Raw genomic sequence first — 23,887 nt, forward strand, 5'->3', positions numbered from 1 at the left:
GACTGAGCCGTAACATCTTAGAGTCACTTGGGGATGTTCAGATTGCCCCCTGGAGTAGAGTGGTAGCAACCTTTCGTTTTCATTGTACAGGTGGGTTTTCCCCTTTGCAACTGAACAGTAATCTGTGTGGTGTACGTTGGCATCAGAAGAACGTCCTCTGTCCATCCATCATTCACCTACTGACTTTACCATCAAGTTAATTTCTGCCTAAATTAGTATTTTCGTTTGAGTTGAAAATGATTTTATAATTCCATCATCCCTTCTGTTATATCTACTTTCATTATTCTATTAAGTAGAGCTTTCTCTCATCGACTGGGACTACTTGCTTACTCTGACATACAGCTCCTACTAGAAAAGTAGGATTTAATTACCATTTAAATGTTTGTTGGCCACTGATAGTTCTTTGTGAATTATCTTTTAAGTGCCCTTGCCTGTTTGCAGTGGGCATGTTCCTAATTCTCTTACTGATACGTCAACATTCTTTGTCATATGTGGTGTATATGTCACTCAGTTTGTTGTCTGACTTCTCATTTATTTATTTTCATGTACACTTTATATTTTAATGTGGTCTACTAATCTTTCTCTTTGTGGTTTCCTCATTACTTTTGTGCATAGAAATGCTTCTTTATCCCAAAACCAAATCCATCTTTATTTTCTTACAGCTATTTTATTGTTGAACTTTTTTATAATTAGAGAACAAGTTTATTTTATTTTTAAAAGATTTTTTTTTTACTTATTTGACAGAGAGATAGAGAGAGCCAGAGAGCACAAGCAGGGTTGGAGGGAATGGCAGAGGGAGAAGGAGACGCAGGCACCCCACTGAGCAGGGAGCCCGATGTGGGGCTCCATCCCAGGACCCTGGGATCATGACCTGAGCCAAAGGAAGATGCTTAACCGACTGAGCCACACTTAACCCCTGAGCCAAAATAGAATACATCTATTTTAAAAACACTAAGGTTTCTTTCTCTTTTCTTTTTTTTTTTTTTTTAAGAATATGTGTATTTACTATTCCTCTATCTAAAATCCTTCCCTGCTTTCCTATTGCCTGCATGATAAAAGTCAAACTTGGTAGTTTGGCATATTAGCTCTTTGGAGTCTGGCCTTTCTTTTCACTTCATTTCCATCCACGCTTTAGCACTGGGAGACCACTTGCAGTTCCCTGAATCGTTAATGCTGTTCCACACGTCCATGTCTTTATAAATATAGATTCCCTTCTCCATGCCCCACCACAGTTTGCCTGATAAACTTCTTCTTCCTTAAGTCTCCTCAAACATCACCTCCTTTTGTACAATTTTTTTTTTTTCTCTCCAGCTCAGTTCGTCATCCCTTTGTGATCCTCCCAGAGCCTTTGGGTAGATTTTTATTGACTTTTAGCTTATCGCATTAGCATTGTCGTTACCATTGTCTGCCAGGCTTCTTCACTGTAAAGTTCCTGGTGTTTCCTTTGTTTAAGAGGCAATCTGGGAAGATGTTTTGAGAATAGATAAATATCCTGTTCCTCATTAAATTTTTGACTACTGATGTTGGTATTGGCATCTATTAATGGTTTTTTAATTCCATCCTTCCTTTTGTATTTCTACTTGGCATTCTACTATAAGGAAAAGCTTTCCCACCTTACTTTTTAATTTATTTACTTACTTATTATTTAAATTTATGTGTATGGACTATGGATTATTTGTTTAACTCATTACTTTTATTCCAGTGTAAGTAAAAGTATAAATGTATAAAACATTACAATCACTGATTTGATGTTCATATTGTCCCACACTGAATCCATGGGCATTCCTTCAAGCTGGCTCCTATGTTCTGTCACTCTCTGGTACTTCTTTGCTTTCTGACACAAGATGGTCCTCATATTATTCTTTCTGTGTCCCAGGCCTGAGATCAACTTTCCCCCCAAAATCTCTGGTTCCTTTCAGTGGAAATGGCATTATGTTTGTTATTTTTAGGTAACTTCCTTATTTTCAAGTAACTCCCTTATTTTTAGATAACTCCTTTATTTTTAACTACCTTCCCTGTCAGGAGAAACTGGCTTCCATTTTCCTCGATGTAGTTGCTCATTTGCTTAAGCCAGAAAATACAGAAAGCAGTTTCAGAATTGCTAATTAGACTTCAATATTTATACGCTATTTGTCACTTTTGAGGTAAATTTACATATAATGAAATGTAAAAATCTCACGTGTACCATTTAATGAGTTCTGAAAAATGCATACACCTGTGCAACCCAAACCCCTATCAAGATACAGAACATTATCACCGACCCCAGAAAATTCCCTCATGCCCCTTTCTAGTCAACTCAGCCACTAGAGGCAACCGTTTTATGATTTTTCTTTTCACCACAGATTAGTTGTATTTCTTTAGAACTTCATTTAAATGGGAAAATACAGAATGTACTTTTTTTTAAGATTTTATTTATTTGACACACAGAGAGAGAGAGATAGCTAGAGAGGGAGCACAAGTAGGGGGAGTGGGAGAGGGAGAAGCAGGCTTCCCACTGAGCAAGGAACCCGATGCAGGGCTCGATCCCAGGATCCTGGGATCATGACCTGAGCCGAAGGCAGACGCTTATTTACTGAGCCACCCAGGCGCCCCCAGAATGTACTTTTTAGTGTCTGGTTTCTTTTGCTTTACATAATGGGATTTTTTTTTGTAATTATTTTTATGGCCCAACATATGGTCTGTCTTGGTGAGTATTGCATGTGCTCTAGGAAAGAATGTGTATTCTGCTGTTGTTTGGTGGAATGTTCTATAAATGTCAGTTGTGTCAAGTTGGTTGCTAGTTCATGTCTTCTATTACCTTACGGACTTTTGTCTACTTGTTCTATCACTTCCTAAGAGAAGTTGAAAACTCCAACTATAATTGTGGATTTGTCTATTTCTCCTTTCAGTTCTATCTATTTTTGCTTTGTGTAGTTTGAGACTCTGTTATTAGATACATTTCTGTTAAGATGTATGCCTGTTTTGATGAAATAGCTCTTTTGTCATTATGAAATATCTCTCTTTAGCCTTGATAATATTCCTTGTTCTGAAGTTCACTTTGATATTAATACAACTACTTCACCTTTTATTTTTTGGATTAGTGATTGAGTTTTTCTTTTTTCATCTTTTCACTTTTAACTGATCTATGTCATTATATTTAAAGTTAATTTCTTATAGATAGCATGTAGTTGGGTCTTGAGTAATTCTTCAAATCCAGTAAGACAATTTGTCTTTTAAAGCAGAATTTAGACCATTTTCGTTTAATGTAATTATCAATATGTGTTTTGTGTAAATCATTCATACAGGCTATTTGGTTTTTATTTTTTCCTACCTGTTCCTTTTTCCTTTTTTCTTAGCAAGAAAAAAGGATTGAGTATTTTATAGCATTCTGATGTTAATTCTTCTATTGGCTAATTAGATTTTAAATACCTCTTTTTTTCCTTTTAGTCATTTGTCTTACAATACATATCTTTAACTTATCACATTCTACCTTCAAATTATACCACTTCAAGTATGGCATAAGAATCTTGTAACAGTTTATCTCTAGTTATAAGTTTATCACCCTTTCTTTATATTGTTAATGTGTATTTTCTTCATTTGTTTTAAACTTCACAAAACATTGTTACTGTTTTTGATGTAAATGGTTATATTTTAGAGAAAATTGTAAAAGAAAAAATCTTTATATTAACTTTCTTATTCGCCATTTCTGACAGTTTTTGTTTCTTTTGTGTGAATTCATATTTCCATCTAGAATAATTTTTGTTTAGTCTGAAGAACTTTCCTTAGCATTTATTATAATTCAGATATGCTAGTAACAAATTTTCTCATCTTTTGTTTGTCTGAAAATGCCTTTATTTCACCTTCGTTTTTGGCAAGAGTTTTTGCTGGATATAAAGTTCTAGATTGACAGAGCTTTTTCTTTTAGGACTTTAAAGATTGTATTCTATTATATTCTGGCTTACATTCTTTCTGATGTTAAGTCAGTAGTAATTCTCTTCTTTGTTCCCTGTATACTATGTGGCTTTTTCTCTGACCATTTCTAATATTTTTAGCAGTTTGAATGTAGTGTGCCTCAGTAAGGACTTCTTTGTGTTTATCGTTTTTGGGGTTGGTTTTCTTTCTTGGACCTATGTTTTTATGTTTTTTATTAAACTTAGAAAACTTTTGGCTATTATTTCTTCATATTTTTTAAATCTCCTCTCCTGTCTTTCTGGATCTCTTGGTTACACATATGTTAGATAACTATTGTCATACCAGTTACCAAGTCTCTGTTCATTTTATTTTTAACTTTACTGCTCCCTGTACTTTGGTGTAGTTTGTTCTTTTTTTTTAAGATTTTATTTATATGAGAGAGAGAGAGTGAGCGTGCAGGAGCAGGGGGAGGGGCAGAGGGAGAAGGGCAAGCAGACTCCCCACTGAGTGGGGAGCCCTAAGCAGGGCTTGATACCAGGACCCTGAGGTCATGAACTAAGCCGAAGTCAGATGCTTAACCAACTGAGCCAGCCAGGTGCCCCATAGTTCATTTTTTCATACTGTTTCCTCATACACAGATCTTTTCCTCTGCAACGTCTAATGTGTATTTAAACCCATCCAGTGAAATTTTCATTTGGGATATTATATTTTACTACTCTAGAAGTTTTATCTGATTCTTTTTACAGTTTCTTTAATTACGTTTATGTTTGTCTTTAAATTCTTGACCACATTTATTATAGCTGCCTTAAAGTTCCTATCTGCTGGGGCACCTGGATGGCTCAGTTGATTGAATGTCTGACTCTTGATTTCTGCTCAGGTTGTAATCTCAGGGTCATGGGTTGAGCCCCATGTCAAGCCCTGCATGGAGCTCCATGTGGGGTTCCACATTAGGTGGGGAATCAGCTTGGGGCTCTCTCTCTCTCTCTCCCTGTCTCTCTGCCCCTCCCTGCCACATGCTCTCACTCTCTCCCTCTCTCTCTCTCTCTCTGTAAAATAAATAAATAAATAAATCTTAAAAAAAATAAAGTTCCTATCTGTTAATTTCATCATCTTCACCATTTCTGGGTCTGCTTCTATTGACTGATTTTTCTCCTGTTCATGGTTCACGTTTTCCTACTTCTTCACATACTCAGTAACTTTTTTTTTTTTATTGGATAATGGACATGGTGGGTATTACTGGTTTGGCATCTGGATTTCGTCTTTATTTAAAGATTGTTAAGTTTCATTCAAGCAAACAGTTAATTACTTGCAGATAAGCTTTATTGGAGAGAATAGGCTTTACTCTTGGGTTAGTTTAGCTTGCTTGCTTGCTTTCTTTCTTTCTTTCTTTCTTTTCTTTCTTTCTTTCTTTCTTTCTTTTTTTAAAGATTTTATTTATTTGACAGAGAGAGACACAACAAGAGAGGGAACACAAGCAGGGAGAGTGGGAGAGGGAGAAGCAGGCTTCCCGCAGAGCAGGGAGTCCAATGCGGGGCTCGATCCCAGGACCCTGGGATCATGACCTGAGCCGAAGGCAGATGCTTAATGACTGAGCCACCCAGGCACCCCTAGCCTTATTTCTAAAGTGTGGCCTTTATGAGGTCTCCCTACCAAATGCCCCAGGTGTTTAATAAGGTGTCATCATTCCAATTGGTCAGAACTTGAATGTTTCCAAACTTTATTCAAGCTCTAGTAGTTGTTCAGCTTACAGTTCCCTCAGTAGTTGTTCTTTAACTAAGCTCATGAAATCTATCCTTAAACCTACACCAAAGATTCATGGAGACCCTTATGCATATTTCTGGGGCTCTTTCTCTGGTATTCTGCCCTGCAAATTTCATTTGCCTCAATGTCTCCTAATTCCAATTTCTCTCTCCTCAGTTAGGAGGAGTAATATAATCTGTTTGGCTTTTTTCTAGCCTGTGCTTAGGTAAATACCTCTAGAAAGAAATCTGGGGAAACCTTTGGGCTCATCTTATTTGTTTTCCTTTTTTTTCCAGTATGCCTATTGTCCAATGTTTGAAAACACTTCTTGCGTAGATTTGGTCCAGTTTTCTATTGTTTGTTATAGGAAGGTTAGTCTGGTACCAGTAACTTATTCATGGCTGGATCACCCATAACATTTTTAAAATGTAAACTTTCTACTGAATAATAAAATACATACTGGAAAATTGCATAAATCTTAAGTGTACAGCTTGATGAATTGTCATTAATTGAACACACTGGTGTAATCAACACCCAGATCAAGAACAGTTATTAGAACTCCAGGAGCCCCCTAGTGGCCCTTTTTAAACACTAATACTGCTTAAGGATAAGGAATATCCCATCTTCTATTACCATATATTATTTTTGTCTATTTTTAATATTATAAAAGTAAAATCATATAATATACGATTTTTGTGTCTGGCTTATTTCACTCAATTTTATGACTGTGAAATTCATCCATGTTTTGTGTGTACTGGTAAATTGTTCATTCTCTTTCCCGTATACCATTTTACTATGTGACTATTCTAAACTTATCCATCCTCTTAACATTCTTATATATGTATTTTGGTGAACACATGGATACATTTCTATTGCATATATACCTAGGAGTAGAATTGCTGGGTTAACCCACTTCAATAACCACCACATTTATGTAATTAGTCCAGACATTTCTTCTGAACTCCAGACTTACACATTCAAATCTGTTTGACCCCTCCGTTTGTAAGCATCTCAAACTCATATCCAAAACCATTTTCTCCTCTTTTTACATTCCCTGAATCAGTAAATGGCTTCTTAATCCATCTAGTTACTTAAGGAGTCATTCTTTTTTTTTTTTTTAACAAATTAGATAGATGTTTATTTCCTGTTTTATTAAATGACTCATAATGTACCTTCTGCTTTTTGTCCTTCTTGATATTATCACTCACAAATAATATAAGGGTGTCAACATTGTTAATGTAAATCCAAATTGGCTGCTGCTAGTTACTTCTGTCTTCTAAAGGGATGATTTCTACCAGTGAGGAGTATGTCTCTGTACTGCTCATTTCCACCTTTACGTGGTGAATGAGACGCTCTACCTCATTCACTTTGTAGGTCTCCAGTCCTAGCTCCTTGGCTAATCTTAAAATACAATTCTGAATTGGCCCAACATAAGATTTTCCAAGGTCCGCCTATTTAGCCTTTTGGTTCCTGATGGTGTAAGTCCTGCCTCCCACCCGGTCCCGGGCTTCCAGAACAACCACATTCAGGCCAGAGTCATGCAGAAGCTTGGCCGCTGCCATGCCTGAGATGCCGCGCCCCACCACGACCACGTCGCATTTGCAGCTCATGGCACTCACCCCGCTCTGGGCCTCCCGGGTGCCTGCTGCTCGGCAGTCTGGGTCTCGGCCCCTGCCCGCCGCGCTGCTGCCCCCGCCTTAAGGAGTCATTCTTAATGCTCCTCTTTTCTTTCTCTTCCCAGAAAACCAATCCATTATTAAGTCCCTTGGACTCCACCTCTCATTTACACATGTCCTGAAATTATCCAACTCTCACTGTCTCTGCTGCCATTACCCTAGTTCAAGCCACCATCCTCTCTGGCCTTGACTAATATAACTGCCTCCAACCTGGCCTTTCAGCAACCCTTCCTACCCTCTTCTAAACTATTTCCCACAAATAGCCTGAGTGAGCTTTTAAATATGTAAATCAGATCCTATTTAACATTCTCTATTAGCTGCCCATTAACCTTAGGATACACTCCAAAATACAATCTAAAATCTATTATGTGGCAAATAAGAACCTGCATGGTCTGGCTTCTATCTCATCTCTGCCCAAGCTCGTTCCCTACATTTCAACCACACTGACTTCCTTTCAGTTCCTAGAACATACCAAGTTCTTTCACGCCCCCAACAACCTAACACTTAATGTTCTCTTGGCTTGAAACGTTCTTTTAGGCTTTTTCATATGCCTGGAACTTAAAAGGCACTTCTTCAAAGACATCTTCCCTGATAGTCCAGAATTAATCCATCATCATACCTACTAATTTCCTTCATAGTACTGATGACAATTTATAATTATGTAATGATTTATGCTTTAACGTTTCTTGCTCCTATTGCACTTTAGATTCCATCCAGTGGTTATGTTTGTTCCTGTAACCCAATGCCTAACACCGTGCTTTGCACGTGGTACACAGTCATAGTGCTTATTTAGCAATGCACGACCCATGCAAAGGTTGGAAGGAGCTGCAGGGTCTGCATCTGCCATTCCTCTGCCAAGGTTAGGTGCTTCCTCTTGTGTGGTGATAGATGGGGCAAGTCCTTTTCTTGCTCACTCAGAGCGGGCTTTTCCCCCCCTGCTGCTTGGGTAAGTGTTTGCTGTAGGGCCGTGTGAGAGACAAACTTCTCCAGACACAAGCGGTAGGCAGGAGAGATTAGCTTTATTTGTGAGAGACAGCATTAGCTGTCAGCGTCACCAGAGGACTTTGCAACCTCTTGGCGCAGGTGCGTGAAAAGCTGCCAATCTTTCCAGGATGGGGGCGGGTCAGTGTGTCCTTCCCACAGAACCTGATTGGCCCGGGTGAGCCGAAGAAACGGGGGCGGAGCTTGATCCCGTCGGGCGCCAGCCACGTTGAACGCGGGGCTGCCCCGCAGAAAGGCCACTCCCTGGCCCCACAATGCATCGCGGGTCGCGTCACTCGGAGCGGCGGGTCCCGGCTCGGCAGGTATGACCTGACCTCTCGGAGTTCTCGTTCCTCCCTTCTTAGGGTCGCTGGAACCCCTCGCAGGCGTTCCCCTCGCTCTCCTTGCTAGCCGCCACGGCCCTCACCTTCGGGACTACAGACCTCCCCCTGGACAGGAACCCAGCGCGTGCCGTGGGGGCGGGAGCCCGGTGGTTGGAGCCGCGGAGCTCTGGAGAGGTGGGATTGCGGGGGCTTCGTCCCCTTCGACTTGAAGGAGGCTGTGGGTCCGCGCGAGCGGCGGTTGCCCCTCGGCTGACCTCTCTTGGGTATGGGGCAGGCCAAGCAGGGGGTTCCGGGGGAGGGACAGTCGCTGTGGGCTGCCAGCAGTGGGGGGCATTCCCTGGAGCCCAGTTGTTAGAGACACGGTAATCCACCTAGGCTACTTAGATGGCCTAGAGAGCTTGACGTGGCATTTACTATTTTTTTAAAGGCAGGGTGGGATTTGAACCAGTGGCTTACTTCGCGTTCTGTGGGGATTTAATGGGCATTGAGCCCAGAGATTTGTCCGCGTTCGCCAACAGAAACCATTTAAGGCCCTGTTAATGGCACTTTGGAAGCGATGTGGCTTAAAGGAGACCTGAGCAATTGGCTCGACAGGTGGAAGAGGGCTCCGGAATAGGAGGCCGAGCTCCAGCTGACTTGAATCTCTCTGCCAGCGAAAACAGCTTTGGACTTTTCTCCGCCTTAGTTTCCTGGATCATCCACTGGGGCGGTTGGAGAGCTTGAGAACCAGTCCCTCCTATGCGTATACAGCCAAGGCAAAGGACAGGGCTAGAGTGTCAGTCAGCCACCAGACGGGAGATGTTGTGATCCCAGCTAACAGGTGGAACAACTACTTTTCTAAATTCTGAATTTGCTCACGTGCTGAGATTATAAGGAGGTAGGCAGTACTTGACAATAGTACCTATACTTTCCATTATTGAAGGTAGTTCAGTATTTGAATCTGATATGTGACCATGACCTAAATTAATGGGACATCTGGGCATTTTCTATGTTGAGAACCATGATATCAGTTTAGTGATTTTTTTTTTTGGTGTATGAACTGATTTTGAAAAATATATTTTATATTGATGTTTGAAAGAAGCGCAGGTCTTATCAAAGTATCCATATACTTGCGTAGGAAGCTTGGAGATGTTGTGAGGCAGTCTCATTGGGTGGTTAGAGTTAGGCCTGCATTTAAATCTGTCACTTACGAATGTAGGAATTGAATAAATTACTTTTCTGAGCTTGAATTTCCTCAAAGGTAAAATAGAACTGATAATATCTTTCTCACAGGTTATCGGAAGGCTTAAATGAAGTAGTATATAAAGTGCCTGGTCAATAGAGGGCAGTCAGTTAATATAATAATAAACAATATTGTATTTTTCTTCTTCAAGGTGATGTTTCAGATTCTTTATGTATCCCTATCAGGTAGATACTGTTAGTATTTTTAAAACAATCTTATGAGATACATAATATTAGTGACCACAGGGGCACCTGGGTGGCTCAGATGGTTAAGCATCTGCCTTCGGCTCAGGTCATGATCCCAGGGTTCTGGGATCGAGTCCCGCATCGGGCTCCCTGCTCCTTGGGAGCCTGCTTCTCCCTCTGCCTCTCTCTCTCGCTCTGTCTCTCATGAATAAATAAATTTAAAAAAATCTTAAAAAAAAAAATATTAGTGACCACATTTTACAGGTGCTCAAGTTCACAGACAGTGGTGGAGCCAGTTTTTGAACCCAGGCATATGTTCCAGAGTCCATCCTGTTAACTGTTATACTTCCTCTTAAAGAAAATGTAAGGTGGTCTTTTATTATTTCAAAATTAGTAGCTAGATAGCTTCTGTATCACCAGGTTCTTGCCCCTTGTGGGTTTTAGGAGACCAATGTAGCACAGCAATGTGGAGATACAAGAAATTTAGGTTTAAGCACCAGTTCTGCTATATATTTGCAATGGGACATTGAGAATGGGACTTTCAGTTTCCTCATCTATAAAATGGAGGTTATACCTACCTCTCTGTAAACTGTGAGGTGCTGCATAACTGTTGGGGATTGACACATTTGTGCATGTATTGGGGGCCCTGTTCCTAGTTGTGGGTATAATCTACTCTGGAGCCTGAGGTCTTACACATACTACTGTGTAGTACAAGCACCTGTAATAGGAGTATTGAAGGCTATTGGTAAGGTGAGGGGCATAGGCAAAGCTGCAAAATAAATTCTGATTGTCTTTGATACCCTTTCCCCTTTTCCTCTTCAAGCTGTTTTTCAAGTGTCTTTCTGTTAACCTATGGCTGTGCAAAGTCCTTCCCTTTTCTCTCAATCTTGCTCCCACCCTACGCATCACAATTAATATAGCTTTCTCTCCCAGTAACCCCCACTCCCAATTCCCACAGATCTCAGCTAGCATTTTCAATAAAATATGTACTGAGGTAGTGTTTCACATGCAACATAATTTGATAAGTAGATGAACATTTTAAAAAATCATTTTCCAGAAAATTTAACACACACATATTTGGATGAAACAACAACAAAAAAATCTCTAGGAGAAAAACCTCTAACATCTCAAAACCGATTTCACAGATATTATTGCTAAGGATAGGGCAAAAAGGGCGCCTGGGTGGCTCAGTTGGTTAAGCAACTGCCTTCGGCTCAGGTCATGATCCTGGAGTCCCGGGATCGAGTCCCGCATCGGGCTCCCTGCTCAGCAGGGAGTCTGCTTCTCCCTCTGACCCTCTTCCCTCTCATGCTCTCTCTCATGCTCTCTCTCTCAAATAAATAAATAAAATCTTTAAAAAAAAAAGGATAGGGCAAAAAAATAAGTCAGTTGAAAGACCTACATTAGGTAAATAATAGTACAGGTAAGGTGTAGATGTGGTATGACTTCTGAAAATGGGGGTGTCTGGGTGGCTCAGTCGGATTACGCAGCTGACTTGATGTAGGCTCAGGTCATGATCTCAGGGTCGTGAGATGGAGCCCTGCATCAGGCTCTAAGCTCAGTGTGGAGTCTGCTTGAGATTCTCTCTTTCCCTCTCTCCCTCCCCTCGCTTGTTTTCTTTCTCTCTCAAATAAATAAAATCTTAAAAAAAATAATTCTGAAAATGGTACTTGGATGATTTAAGTTTGGGAAATAACTAAAATAAGATATGAGTGGTTAACCCGATATGAAATGTTTTTATCTTTTATGAAAACATCTTGCTGGAAAGTAGATATAAAATACACTTATATGTTGGGTTTTGTTAATTACTTTTTGAGAAAGTGCTTTCCTGGTGGCCCACAGTCATTACCTCACAAGATTCTGAAGAAGAGGTCAGCATCCTGTCATCCTGGGACTAAACAGTTGCTGACCATTGGCATAGTGGGAGTTCATTTTCCTCAGTGTCTACATAAATGTTTTCCCAGACTTACCCAGATTCTAATTTGGGATTTTTCCTTTAGCAGTTGCTGTTGAGGAAAGGATATACAGGTCAGTACTCAGATTCCCTGTGAGTTTTCTGCTGTCTGGAGACATATGTTGTTTTCAGTGTTAAAGGTGAGGAAAAATGGATCATGGCCTAAAAATGTATCTGTGGCCCTGATAAAACTACTGTTGCTCCTGAATCTTCCCATGCACATGGTAACCTCTTGATTTCCTCAGAAATTTTTTTTTCCCATTCCCCCCCCCCCCCAAAAATTTTCCCATCAGTTTTTCCTTGGTTTTCACAACCACCACCGTGCTTAGACTCTAAGGGTATTCTAACCCTAGCTCAGCCTTTATGTGGACAGATACCTTTTTCTACTAGCAAGGTCCAGATGAGATTGGAGTGGGTTTTTTTTGTTGTTTTTTTAAGGAACTGCATTAAGAATCCAAAGTAGAAACAAAAGAGGGGAGAGGTAGTAGTTGATAGAAGAGAGATTGCTTATCCTAAAGTGATTGAAGTCCAAATTAGTCAAGCCTGACATTGTTCATTGGGCAGTCATGACAGTTTCTTTTGCTAGCTCACTGGTTTGGATATTAGGTCCAATGACTCTGGGAGGAAGAAATTTAGCTTTTTCTCCTCAGAGGAATTTTATCTACTGATAGAAGCGATTTTCTGACAACCTCTTACGAATCTTGACAGGGACTATCAATGCTATGTTGTGGGTTTGGTTACAAGCCTAAATGTGTTAGGAATATCTGAAATGCAGGTTTGTCTAACTCTAGTTTTCCAGTTAGTTAAGTGGTGGGTGACACAACTTATGTTTGCTCTTTTCATCTGAATTTCTTTAATTCTGGATTGATGTCCTTGAGGGTAGGAACTGTGTATTCCTAATGTCTCCCATAGTCCCTGGCATATAGTACCTACTCAATAAATGTTTGTTAAATGAATGGAACTTACAGATTGGTATTTGTTTCTTAGTATATGTTTTAGGAAATATGAATCATATCCTTTCTGTTTTTAATTCATAAAAAGGAAAAGAGTAACTGAAGATTACATGAAAATTGGCACTCTGTAATAAAGATTACTCCTAATATTTCTGTTGTGATCCTAGAAAGATCAGGCATAAAAGAATGCAGTCTACTCTGTACCTCTGAAACAAATAATACATTATATGTTAAAAAAAAGAAGATAGTAGGAAGGGAAAAATGAAAAGGGGGAAACCGGAGGGGGAGATGAACCATGAGAGACTATGGACTCTGAGAAACAAACTGAGGGTTCTAGAGGGGAAGGGGGTGGTGGGATGGGTTAGCCTGGTGATGGGTATTAAAGAGGGCACGTATTGACTGGAGCACTGGGTGTTATACGCAGATAATGAATCATGGAACACTACATCAAAAACTAATGATGTAATGTATGGTGATTAACATAACAATAATAAAAAAGCTATAGCAAGGAAAAAAAAGAATGCAGTATACTTTTAAATACTAAGGACGTGGGTGTTTGGAAACTATTAAGTCACAACCCTGCCCCCATGTTAATTCCCAGAGTAATCATTGTGTTGCAGTAAACTTGAGGAAGAAAAAATTTTATATTTAAATAATAAATGCCTAAGGGTACGAAGTAAGACATTTTCCTACTTTCTTATACTTAGGCTAAATCTCATAATTATGGTTTAATAATTAATGAAACATAGTAAATTTTTAAAATGGGTTTGTAGTTTAGGTATTATCCCTTGAGGAATCCCAGCTTTCTCTTGCTACTGCTTTTGGAAAGGAAACTGATTGAATAGGAAAAAAAAATGATTTGAATATGTTATTTTGGACTTCTGTTAGAAGATCCCATTATGATAAAGGCTAATTTAATTCCTGTTGGGTTTTTTTCCTTTTAAATGAATGAAGGAGAAAAATGGTAATGATACATTAATACCTAGCTATTCCTTTCATTTTCTCATGAAAAGAGGAAAAGGGAGAGTAAATTTAATGCATTAACTTTGTCATTTGGGTTAATTTTTCATGTCAGTTACCATCATGGATAGACACATTGCAACTTTACACAGCAGTGAAAACGAGTAACTATAGTACTAATTTCCAAAGTCAGTACCAGTTGGTTTTCTTTGGCATTTACATAACAAACTCAGTTTTTCATTTTTGGAATGAGATAATATTGAGCTGTCTGAACAGGACAGGTGAAGATTTAGTCTCTGGGATACAATATCTTGAAAAAATCCTATGAAATTGTTTTCAAAATTTTCAGTTTTCGCCATTTACCCTACTGCTAGTGAAGCAGTATTTAGTGGCATTATTCTCAGAAGGCCTGGCAAGAAAGAGTTATCACTTAATTTCAGACTGTGAACATGTTTTAATTTAGTGTTTTTCAAAGTATGATCCGTAGATACTGAGCATAGTAATTACCTTCCATTAAAAATGGAAGATTCTCAAGCTCTACCTCGTAGTCAGTGGATCAGAATTTGGGGGCAGGGGGAGGTTCAGAAATCTGCATTTCTAACCAAACTTCCAATGGTTTTTCTGCAAGCTAAAATTTGAGCAACATTGTATAGTTTTTAGCAAAGTTTCTGTTTACCTGATTTCTTTCAGACCCAGCCTGTGAAGTGCTTTTATCTACTTTTGTGAAGCTTGATCAGAATATAATAAAAGAAGCCATTATGGTTTATTTTCTGGTAAAGACATTGAGAGCAATATTAAAACCAGTATTCCTTTAGCTTTAAGACTTACTATAAATAAATTTTTTTTTGTTGTTTAAAGATATATTTATTTTAGAGACACAGAGAGTGTGCATCAGTAGGGTGAGGGGCAGAGGGAGAGAGAGAGAATCCCAAGCAGACTTCCTGCTGAGTGGGGAGCCTGACAGGGGGCTCAGTTTCAAGACCTTGAGATCATGACCTGAGCTGAAATCAAGAGTTGGACGCTCAACTGACTGAGCTACACAGGCACCCCAATAAAATTTTATTTCTGATTATAAAAGTAATATATGCCCACTCTGGAATATTATGAACATTTAGGAAATTATAAAATAACAATCACCCATGATACTATTTTCTGGAGATAAGCATTATAATTTTAGCATGTTTCCTTCTGATATCTGTTTCTCCATTTATCTCTCCCTTCTTCTCTTTGTCTTTATAGAAAGCAACATTTGCAGTTTTTATCCTTTTTTTCTGATTTATATGTAAGCATTTTACTACATTATTGAACTCTTTTTCATAAACATAACTGTTCTTCATTATATTCCATCATAGGGGTGTACTATAATTTATTTAACCATTCCCCTGTTGTTGGATGTTTAGATTGTTTTTGGTTATTTCTGTGAAAGAATGCCTTTCTGTTTAAAATTTTTTTAAACTTTATTTTATTATGTTACTCACCATACAATACATCATTGGTTTTTGATGTAGTGATCCACGGTTCATTGTTTTCATATAACACCCAGTGCTCCATGCAGTACATGCCCTCCTTAATACCCATCACCAGGCTAACCCATCCCCCCCCCCAAAACCCTCAGTGTGTTTCTGAGTCCATAGTCTCTCATGGTTCATCTCTCCCTCCGATTTCCCACCTTCATTTTTCCCTTCCTTCTCCTAATGTCCTCCCTGCTATTCCTTATGTTCCACAAATAAGTGAAACCATATGATAATTGACTTTTCTCTGCTTGACTTATTTCACTTAGCATAATCTGTTTAAAATTTTGTTTGAATCTGATTACCTCCCTTAGGATATGGTTATATATTTATATTGCTCTTGTGGTCAAAGGGCATCAGTATTTTTACACTCTTTTGAATATCGCCAAATTATTTTGAGAATGGTGTTTATTCCAATATTTACTTCTGCAAATACTTATAAGAATGCCAAAAAGAAGCAAGTATTATTTTTTTAAAAAATATTTAGAGAGCGAGCGCATGCACTGGAGGAGAGGCAGAGGGGGAGGGAGAGGGACAAGCAAACTCCACCCTGATTGCAGAGGCTGATGTGGTGCTGGATCTCAGGATCCTGAGATCATGACCTAAGCTGAAATCAGGAGCAGGTAACTCAACCGACTGAGCCACCCAGGTGTCCCAACAGTTATTATTTTTTAAAAGCTAATTTGTTAAGGAAAGTGTAGTATGTCATTGTTTTAATTAGTGAATCTTTGATTATTAGTGAGTTGAACATTTTTGCACTGTTTATCAGGTTTGGCTTTCATTTTTTATCTAACCCAAATTGTTCATTTTGTTTTAGGTATCCTCTGCTGGTTGAAATGTCTATGATTTTATCTGCATCAGTCATTCGTGTCAGAGATGGGCTGCCACTTTCTGCTTCTACTGACTATGAACAAGGCACAGGCGTGCAGGAGTGCAGGAAGTATTTTAAAATGCTCTCGAAGAAACTTGCTCAGCTTCCTGATAGATGTACACTGAAAACTGGACATTATAACATTAAGTAAGACTTCAGTTTGCTCCATTAGAATCATTTGCCTAGTGGTTGCCATTTGCATGAAATTTAAGTGGTTGCTGTCAAAAGTAGTGATTGGTTAGTTTAGGAAAGTGTTCAAGTCAAGAATCATGTGGTTCTGAACTAAACAGTAGTCATCGTGTAGGCGAGAGCTTTGTTATTGAGATGACGCATGAGCCATGTCCTGAAGAATAGTAAGATTTGGCTAAAACAGAGAAGAGGGCATTCCAGGTATAGAGAGGAGAAGCAGAATAAGTAAAGAATGACTTGGCCTTGAGGGTGTATTCACCTGTTTGACCTGGTGTAGTAAATGGTGATTTAGGGATAGTTACGGGAAATGTGAGATAATTAGTGTGGGGCCAGATCCTGGATTTCCCTGCAAGTTCAGACTGAGGGATGTCACTTTGATGTAATAGGTTATAGGAAGCTGTTACTGCAGGTTTGAGGGAAGCGACTTGCTAAAAAACATTGCTGAGGTGGTGAAATAGAAAGTCTGAGAGGGATTAACTTATAATTAGGGCCTGACCTAGTAAGATATAAGTGCAAATGAAAAAGAAAATGCCAGTCACAAAGACACTTCAAAGGAAGAAATGGTTAAGCCTGATAAGATGGAATGCCAGAGATGAAGAGATGGAATACCAAAGATGGCTTTGAAGCCTTGGAATTGGACAGAATGAGCTCTTTGGGAAGGGTTGCTTATAGGGGTGAGGAAGAAGAGAAAGATAACTAAGCACTGTTTTGAATATTTTACTTGAGATTGTGACTAGGCAGCCCAATTGAGATGGGATAGAGATTTTGGAATCATTCACACAGAAGTTGAAACTGTGAGGGTAGAAATGCCCACTGAGTTTCTGAGAGGCCAGAATAGAACCTTAGAGAATGTCCATAATTACTTAGATTAACTGGGTAATGGTAAGATAATGAGCTTTTATCTTAAACTGGATTTTTAAAGGTTTAACTGGAAAATGTGGTGGTGATGATGGTTAAAATATATCTAAAATTTTGTCTAGCCTATTTCTGTTTTATGGAGAAAAACTTGCAACATTTTAATATTCTATTTAATAGGCTCTTTTAGTACCCTTGGTCATTATTCTGAGTTACAGTTGATACCATATAGTACTGTAGACCTACGTCAACATTATAGAAGATTGTTTGAACATATATTAATTCTGACAGATATCCTGGACTTGAAAGAAAAATTTTTTGCAAATATTTTTCTTCCTCTCTCTTACTCTCTTAAGAGTATCATGTGGTAAATTTTTAACACCCCTCCAATTCTGTCTAATTGTTTTGAATTCTAGATTATTATTTCTTTGTACCCCGTCTTATTCCACAAAGGATGTGAGGCAGTTTACAAAAAAAAAATAATTCAAGAGCACAGGAAAGAGAATCACATGAAAGTAGAGATAAAGATAGGAGAATAATAAACTGAGGTAACATTTCCTTCTGGAGATGCAAACTACATAGTCCATTCATTTGTTGGAAAAGGGCTGGAAATAATGCTCTGAGCTTCCTCGTGGCCAAAACAAAGGAGGATAGTGAATCATTTACAGGATTCAGTGTCCATTGGATAAAAACATTGCTCTTCATGTTCTTGAGACCTGATGTACATAAAGAGGGACAGCATTTGGATAGCATTCTTCCAGCAGCCATAACAATGAGCTTTTTATGATTTTTCTTAGTATTCCTTAGTGTAAGCAAATGTCATGATACAAAAACGCAATTTTATGAGACAGTTTAGGAGTGAGATGGATCAGCAGTGGTCTAATCTGGCCTGATCTAAGAATACAATTTAGAAATGTCTAAAGGAATAAATAGATTACATGGCCTTTGGAACCACTCAGAGAAAAGCCTCTATGCATGTTATTTTTGTAATTAAGTTTTTAAAAAAGGATTGAACAACAGAGAAGTTTTAGTTCTAGTTCCTGACAAGAACCTGGACTTTATATGTTTTCTATCATTGATTAGAGGACTTGTTGATTGTTTCCTAGTTCATTGAGTTTTTCATGCTGTAGGACAATACATTTAGACTGAATTATAAAGTCACTCTGAAACTGGGAGTTTATATGTTACCTGAGTTATTTATTTATTTGACAGAGCGAGACAGCGAGAGAGGGAACACAAGCACAGGGGGAGTGGGGGAGGGAGAAGCAGGCTTCCCGTGGAGCAGGGAGCCGGATGTGGGGCTCGATCCCAGGAGCCTGGGACCATGACCTGAGCCGAAGGCAGGTGCTTAACCAACTGAACCACCCAGGCGCCCCTACCTGAATTATTTAAAGTTCTCTTGTGACACCTCTTTTTCTAATTGCCCATGAGCTTGTGAGATAAAACTCACAGATCTGCTGTTGTGGCATCGTAGCACAGGCCGGAACTGGCACCAGGCTGCCTGTCTGCCTTGTCAAAGCCTTCCCTAGAGCCTACTTCTTTTGAATCACCTTCTTTTTTGCTACTACTATTTCATTTCTCTCATAATCTCACTCCTTACACAGATTGCCTGTAGAACTTGTTTTAGTGTTTTATCATTTATATTTTTCTTATTTTAAATTTATTTTTAAATTTTTGTATCCTTCCTCTGTAGTTAGAGAACTTACTGAGATACTTGATCTGTTCTGGCTTATAAGTGATTCTTCATCTCTTAACACTGTGCATTTCAAATTTCTGTAAAAATTCAGGTGCTCTTTGCAGAATACCACTGAGAACCAAAATAAAGTAGCTTAAGTATGTAGTTATATGCTAAATCAGATGGTACCTCACAGTGGATTCTAGTTGAATAGGTAGAGGAAGACCATAGCGTTTGAGAAAAAAATTAGAATAACATTTTTAAAATTAAAATTCCGGGGTGCCTGGGTGGCTCAGTTGGTTAAGCATCCAACTCTTGGTTTCAGCTCAGGTCATGATCTCATGGATTGTGGGATTGAGCCCCACATCAGGCTCTCTGCTCAGCAGGGAGTCTGCTTGAGATTCTCTCCCTCTGCCCTTCCTCCTACTCCGTGCACACACTCTCACTCTCTTTCTCAAATAAATCTTTAAAAAAATATTTTAAAAATTAGGAAAAATAAAATTAAGAAAATTCCTTTCATTCCCCCCCCCCCCCCACCGTGTGTTGGGAAAATGAACTTTATCAGATTGTAGTGACTAAATACTTGAGTTTAGCTAATGGAGCCCTTTCTGTGGCGCTTAGGCTGGCACAATGCCTTGCACATACGATACTAACTGCTAAATGAGGGATGGTTGTTTTGGGGGTATGGCAGTGTTCAGAGTGCTTTGGAGTTAAGTCTTCATTTTCTCCAAAATACTTCAGTTTGGCTTGTTGATTAATGGGTGGTTGGGGGATGCATAATCTAGTTTTGTGATTTCTTCTCATATTACAGTTGAATCCTTGAACAACATGGGTTTGAACCTTATGGGTCCATTTATAATTCTTTTCAGTAAATACAGCATAGTACTATAAATGTATTTTCTCTTCCTTATGATTTTTTAAATAACACTATTCTCTTTAGCTTACTTATTGTATGAATACAGTATGTAATATGCAAAATATGTGTTGACTGTGTTATTGGTAAGGCTTTGAGTCAACAGTAGGCTATTAGGAGTCAAGTTTTTAGGGGTCAAAAATTATGCTGATATTTGTGCAGGATATTGGCATCCCTAACCCCAGCATTGTTCAAGGGTCAGCTGTACATAGTGATGGTACAGTTCTTTCTGGGTAAAACTTTAAGGAATTTATCTGTTTCATAAGTTGAAGGATACTTTCCTAAAATTGTCATAAATGTTTAATGTATAAACCTATGTCAGAACTTAGGAAACAACAATGACTAAAGCAATAATTATGAACCATATGAAATTAAGTTGTGTCCTATGAGATCTTAAATTTTGAGATTGGTTTTGCGGGTTTGAAAATCATAGTGGTACATTTTGAGAGCTCTTTAAACATTGAGATACTGATCTTATGAAAATACAAACTGCTTTGGGAGGTCAGTCATACTCTATTGTGAATTTTAGTGCAAGAAATAAAATTTCTTAGTTCTTCTACGGTGAATTCTTCTGAAGTCTGGTAATATCTGTGAGCCTTACAGGTTCTCTCTTTACCTGAGTCCTTACTTTCTCCATATTAGTCCACAAACTGCTACCTCCAGCCAGGAATGCTATTTTAGGCTTACCTGCCTTTTGTTTTTAGTTTCTGGCAGTGCTTTTCTTTCACCCTTTGGTGCTGTTTTCTGATTACAGGAATAACAACTTCACCAATGACCCAGTTATGAAGTACTTGCAGTTGCCAGGCACTTTTCTTATTGTTCAGTTTTGCAACAGTTCTGTGAATAGTTAATATATAGAGCTTTTTCCCATTGTTGAGGGCAGAAACACAACTCACACTAGCTTAAGCAAAAAAAAGGGTATTGTGAAGGATAGTAGGGCTTCTGAATTGGCTGGAGCCAGGGACTCAGATGTTGTTATCAGGACTCTTTCTCTCATTTCTCCACTTTATCACCTTTTGCAGATAGGTATTCTCCGTGTATGGAAAACACTGTACGGGCAGCTGCAGGCATACTTCATTTCAGCTGAGTATCCCTTTTCCTCCATGTTTCAAGGAAAGGACTTAATTAATTAGCCTTGCTGTGTCATGGTACATTTCTAGAATAGCATTGTAGTCAGAGGGCTGAGGTGCTCTTAGTTGGATCCTGGATCACATGTCTACCCTGTGGGTGAAGTCATATAAAATAGGTGGTAGGGCTGGAGATAATTCCCCAAAGGCAAAGAGAAATGGGATGTTGGGCAGATAGCCATTATGGTACTACTGCCCCCCACCCCTTTTTCTTTTTTTACAGATGAGGAAACTAAGACTTAGGGATGTAAAGAAACTTGTTCATAGTCACAAAGGTAATAAGTGGTATATCTGTACCATAGTCTTTTGGCTTCAGCATTCACATTATTCTCTGGTAAAAGAAAGAGTTGCCTCCCTTTACCTTTAACCTCTCTCTTTACAGGGTGTGTGTGTAATGCTCCTAATTCTTTTTACTTTTAATGGAGAGAAAAATTTAACCAGGGAAGAGAATTAAGTGAAAGTTATCCCCCTCTCTTTTTTTTGGTTGAGAAATAATGAGGACTAGAGTATGGGTGAGGAGACAGCATTGTCTTGTTGGAGAGTAGTTGTTTGGTGGAGAGGGGGCATGGCAGGGACATGCAACCCTCCACTAGCTACCAAACCACTTGGGGGAAGAAGATAACCTATGTATCCTGCTTTACTGTTTTGTCTCATTATAGCATCATATTACTTTTCTACTGCTTATTGTAAAATCTATAGCTTTTCAGCACCACATATGTTAAATAGGCTCTTATGAACTCGTTTAGGAACCTCATTACTCTTACTGTGGAAAAATGAGTTCTGGATGCACTAAAGTTTGGGGATACCACATAGAGTTAAATGAGGGATTATCTATGATTGATTATCTAAGAAAGTCAAGATCTTTGTTCTCTGTGGTGTGAGGTGTTAGGGTTAGTGGGAAAGGGTGAATCAGGATATAGATTAACTGCAGAAAAGGAAATGAAGGATGTCATTGGCAAAGGTTGCTTGCTCTGCTCTGTGTTTTATCCAAGGCTCGATGGTATAATCACCTTTGCACACTTAAGATTCTCTGATTCTCCTTATGCTTACTGTTGTAAGTTGCTATCACCTGGTGCATATTAGATTTTTTTTTTATTTATTTATTCATGAGAGACAGAGAGAGAGAGAGAGGCAGAGGGAGAAGCAGGCTCCCAAGGAGCAGGGAGCCCAGTGTGGGACCCGATCCCAGGACCCTGGGACCATGACCCGAGCCGAAGGCAGACGCCCAACCATCTGAGCCACCCAGGCGCCCCTCACCTGGTGCATATTAATAAATATTTTCTTATATAGTGAGGTTAAAATTAGTGACAAAATGGATCTTTTATCCATGGGATAATGTATTCATAATTTAGCTTTTCACCCGTGGAGGATAATTGAAAGTTGGCCACATAAGAGAGGAATAAGTGAGAAAATATGAAGTTCCTGGGAGAATGCTGCGCATGGTGGACACTTAGTGTTCTCTTTCTGGTTCTTGCCTCACTACTGTCCCAGTGATGGCAAAGTCTTGTCTTCGCTTTATTTTCTATTAGACATATTTGGTGATAATAAAATCCACAGGATAAACTCACTTTCATAATGTCAGGTTTATTTATTTCTTAAAGGTTTTACTTATTTATTTGAGAGAGCATGCGAGAGAGCACAGAGTACAAGCTGGTGGGTGGGGAGCAGAGGGAAAGGGTGAAGCAGACTTCTGCTGAGCAGGGAGCCCGACTTGGGGCTTCATCCCAGGACCCTGAGATCATGAGCTGAAGGCAGACATCCCTGTCAAGTTTATTTTTAAATTTAAAAGTTTAAATGCTTTATTTTGGAGAATAGAATTCAGTGTAGAAGTTCTGTTTCAAAAAAATATTTTTCCTGGGGCACCTGGCTGGCTCAGTTGGAGCATGCAACTTGATCTCAGGGCTGTGAGTTCGACCCCCATGTTGGATGTAGAGATTACTTTAAAAAAATATATATATATATGTATATAATTTTTTAAAAATAATATTTTTCTTTTAGCAATTTTAACAGATTATAGAAGGCCTGTCCTACTGGAGAACTTTTCTTCACCCATGAAAGCTAACTGGGCAAATGAGGCTACAGAGGATAGACAGATTTTTCTATGTGTAATGGCTCAATTGTAGAATGTACCATTATAGGCAATGCAAATGTTAATTATTACTGTCTTGGTTTATAAATAGTTTGCTATATACGTTGTCATTTAGCATGCTACAAAAATGCAGTGTTGTTTCTTGTTTTGTATATTGTTTTAAGTGCATTCCCAGCACTGTATTGCAGGTGCCCAGCAGGCAGAGATTTCGTTTTTGAAACTAGAGCCTATAGAGTAGAATGCGAGACATATGCTGGGTGCTTATTATTTGCTCTGGGGAAGATCACTGCTTTCACTAATTACTTAGTTTGGTACAGCAGGCCACAATTGTCCTAATAATGTCACTGTTTAATTGGTGATGTGTAAAATTTCTTTGACAGTTCATAAATAAAATCACATACCAGCAAATGCTTAATGTTTAAAAACCACTTATTTTATTGGATCTTAGAAATCACTTGAGGTATGGCTTGCTTGGATACATGATAGAATTAGCTTTTTAATGAAGTGATTGAAAGGGGTAAATACCCCTTATCTGGAGTTTGAACTTCTGTCAGTCTTATCTGTTGAAGACATACTTCGTCCTGGAAGGCCCTGGAGAAGTTCATGGTGTGTCTGCTGGGGGAGGAACCAAAGATGTAATGCAGTTGGATAAATTCTTTCGCCAGAAGAAAGACAGTAGCCATAAAGACAAGACCCAATCTGTACCAAAGCCAAGAAGTAGAGGCGAAGTAAAAAGGAGTAGAAGTAGGAA

The 23,887-nt window shown here is 38.9% G+C and overlaps 1 protein-coding gene across 3 annotated transcripts in view; it reads left to right on the forward strand.

Annotated features, from left to right (window-relative positions):
• The first annotated feature begins 8,543 nt into the window (after nt 1-8,543).
• Nucleotides 8,544-23,887, forward strand: part of SEC22A (SEC22 homolog A, vesicle trafficking protein) — a 71,056-nt gene continuing 55,712 nt past the window's right edge. For 2 of the 3 annotated variants that reach the window (XM_028091329.2, XM_028091326.2), the window contains exons 1-2: nt 8,544-8,611; nt 16,235-16,435. In XM_028091329.2, the coding sequence (XP_027947130.1) occupies nt 16,254-16,435 (182 nt within the window). In that variant the 5' untranslated portion in view covers nt 8,544-8,611; nt 16,235-16,253. Of the gene's footprint in view, nt 8,807-16,234; nt 16,436-23,887 lie in introns of all 3 variants that reach the window. The other variant, XM_028091327.2, reaches the window with a different exon arrangement.

Source organism: Eumetopias jubatus, unplaced genomic scaffold (genome assembly GCF_037043125.1).
Source record: "Eumetopias jubatus isolate StellerSeaLion01/CBP00866 unplaced genomic scaffold, mEumJub1_p1.0 scaffold_1, whole genome shotgun sequence".
Lineage (NCBI taxonomy): Eukaryota > Metazoa > Chordata > Mammalia > Carnivora > Otariidae > Eumetopias > Eumetopias jubatus.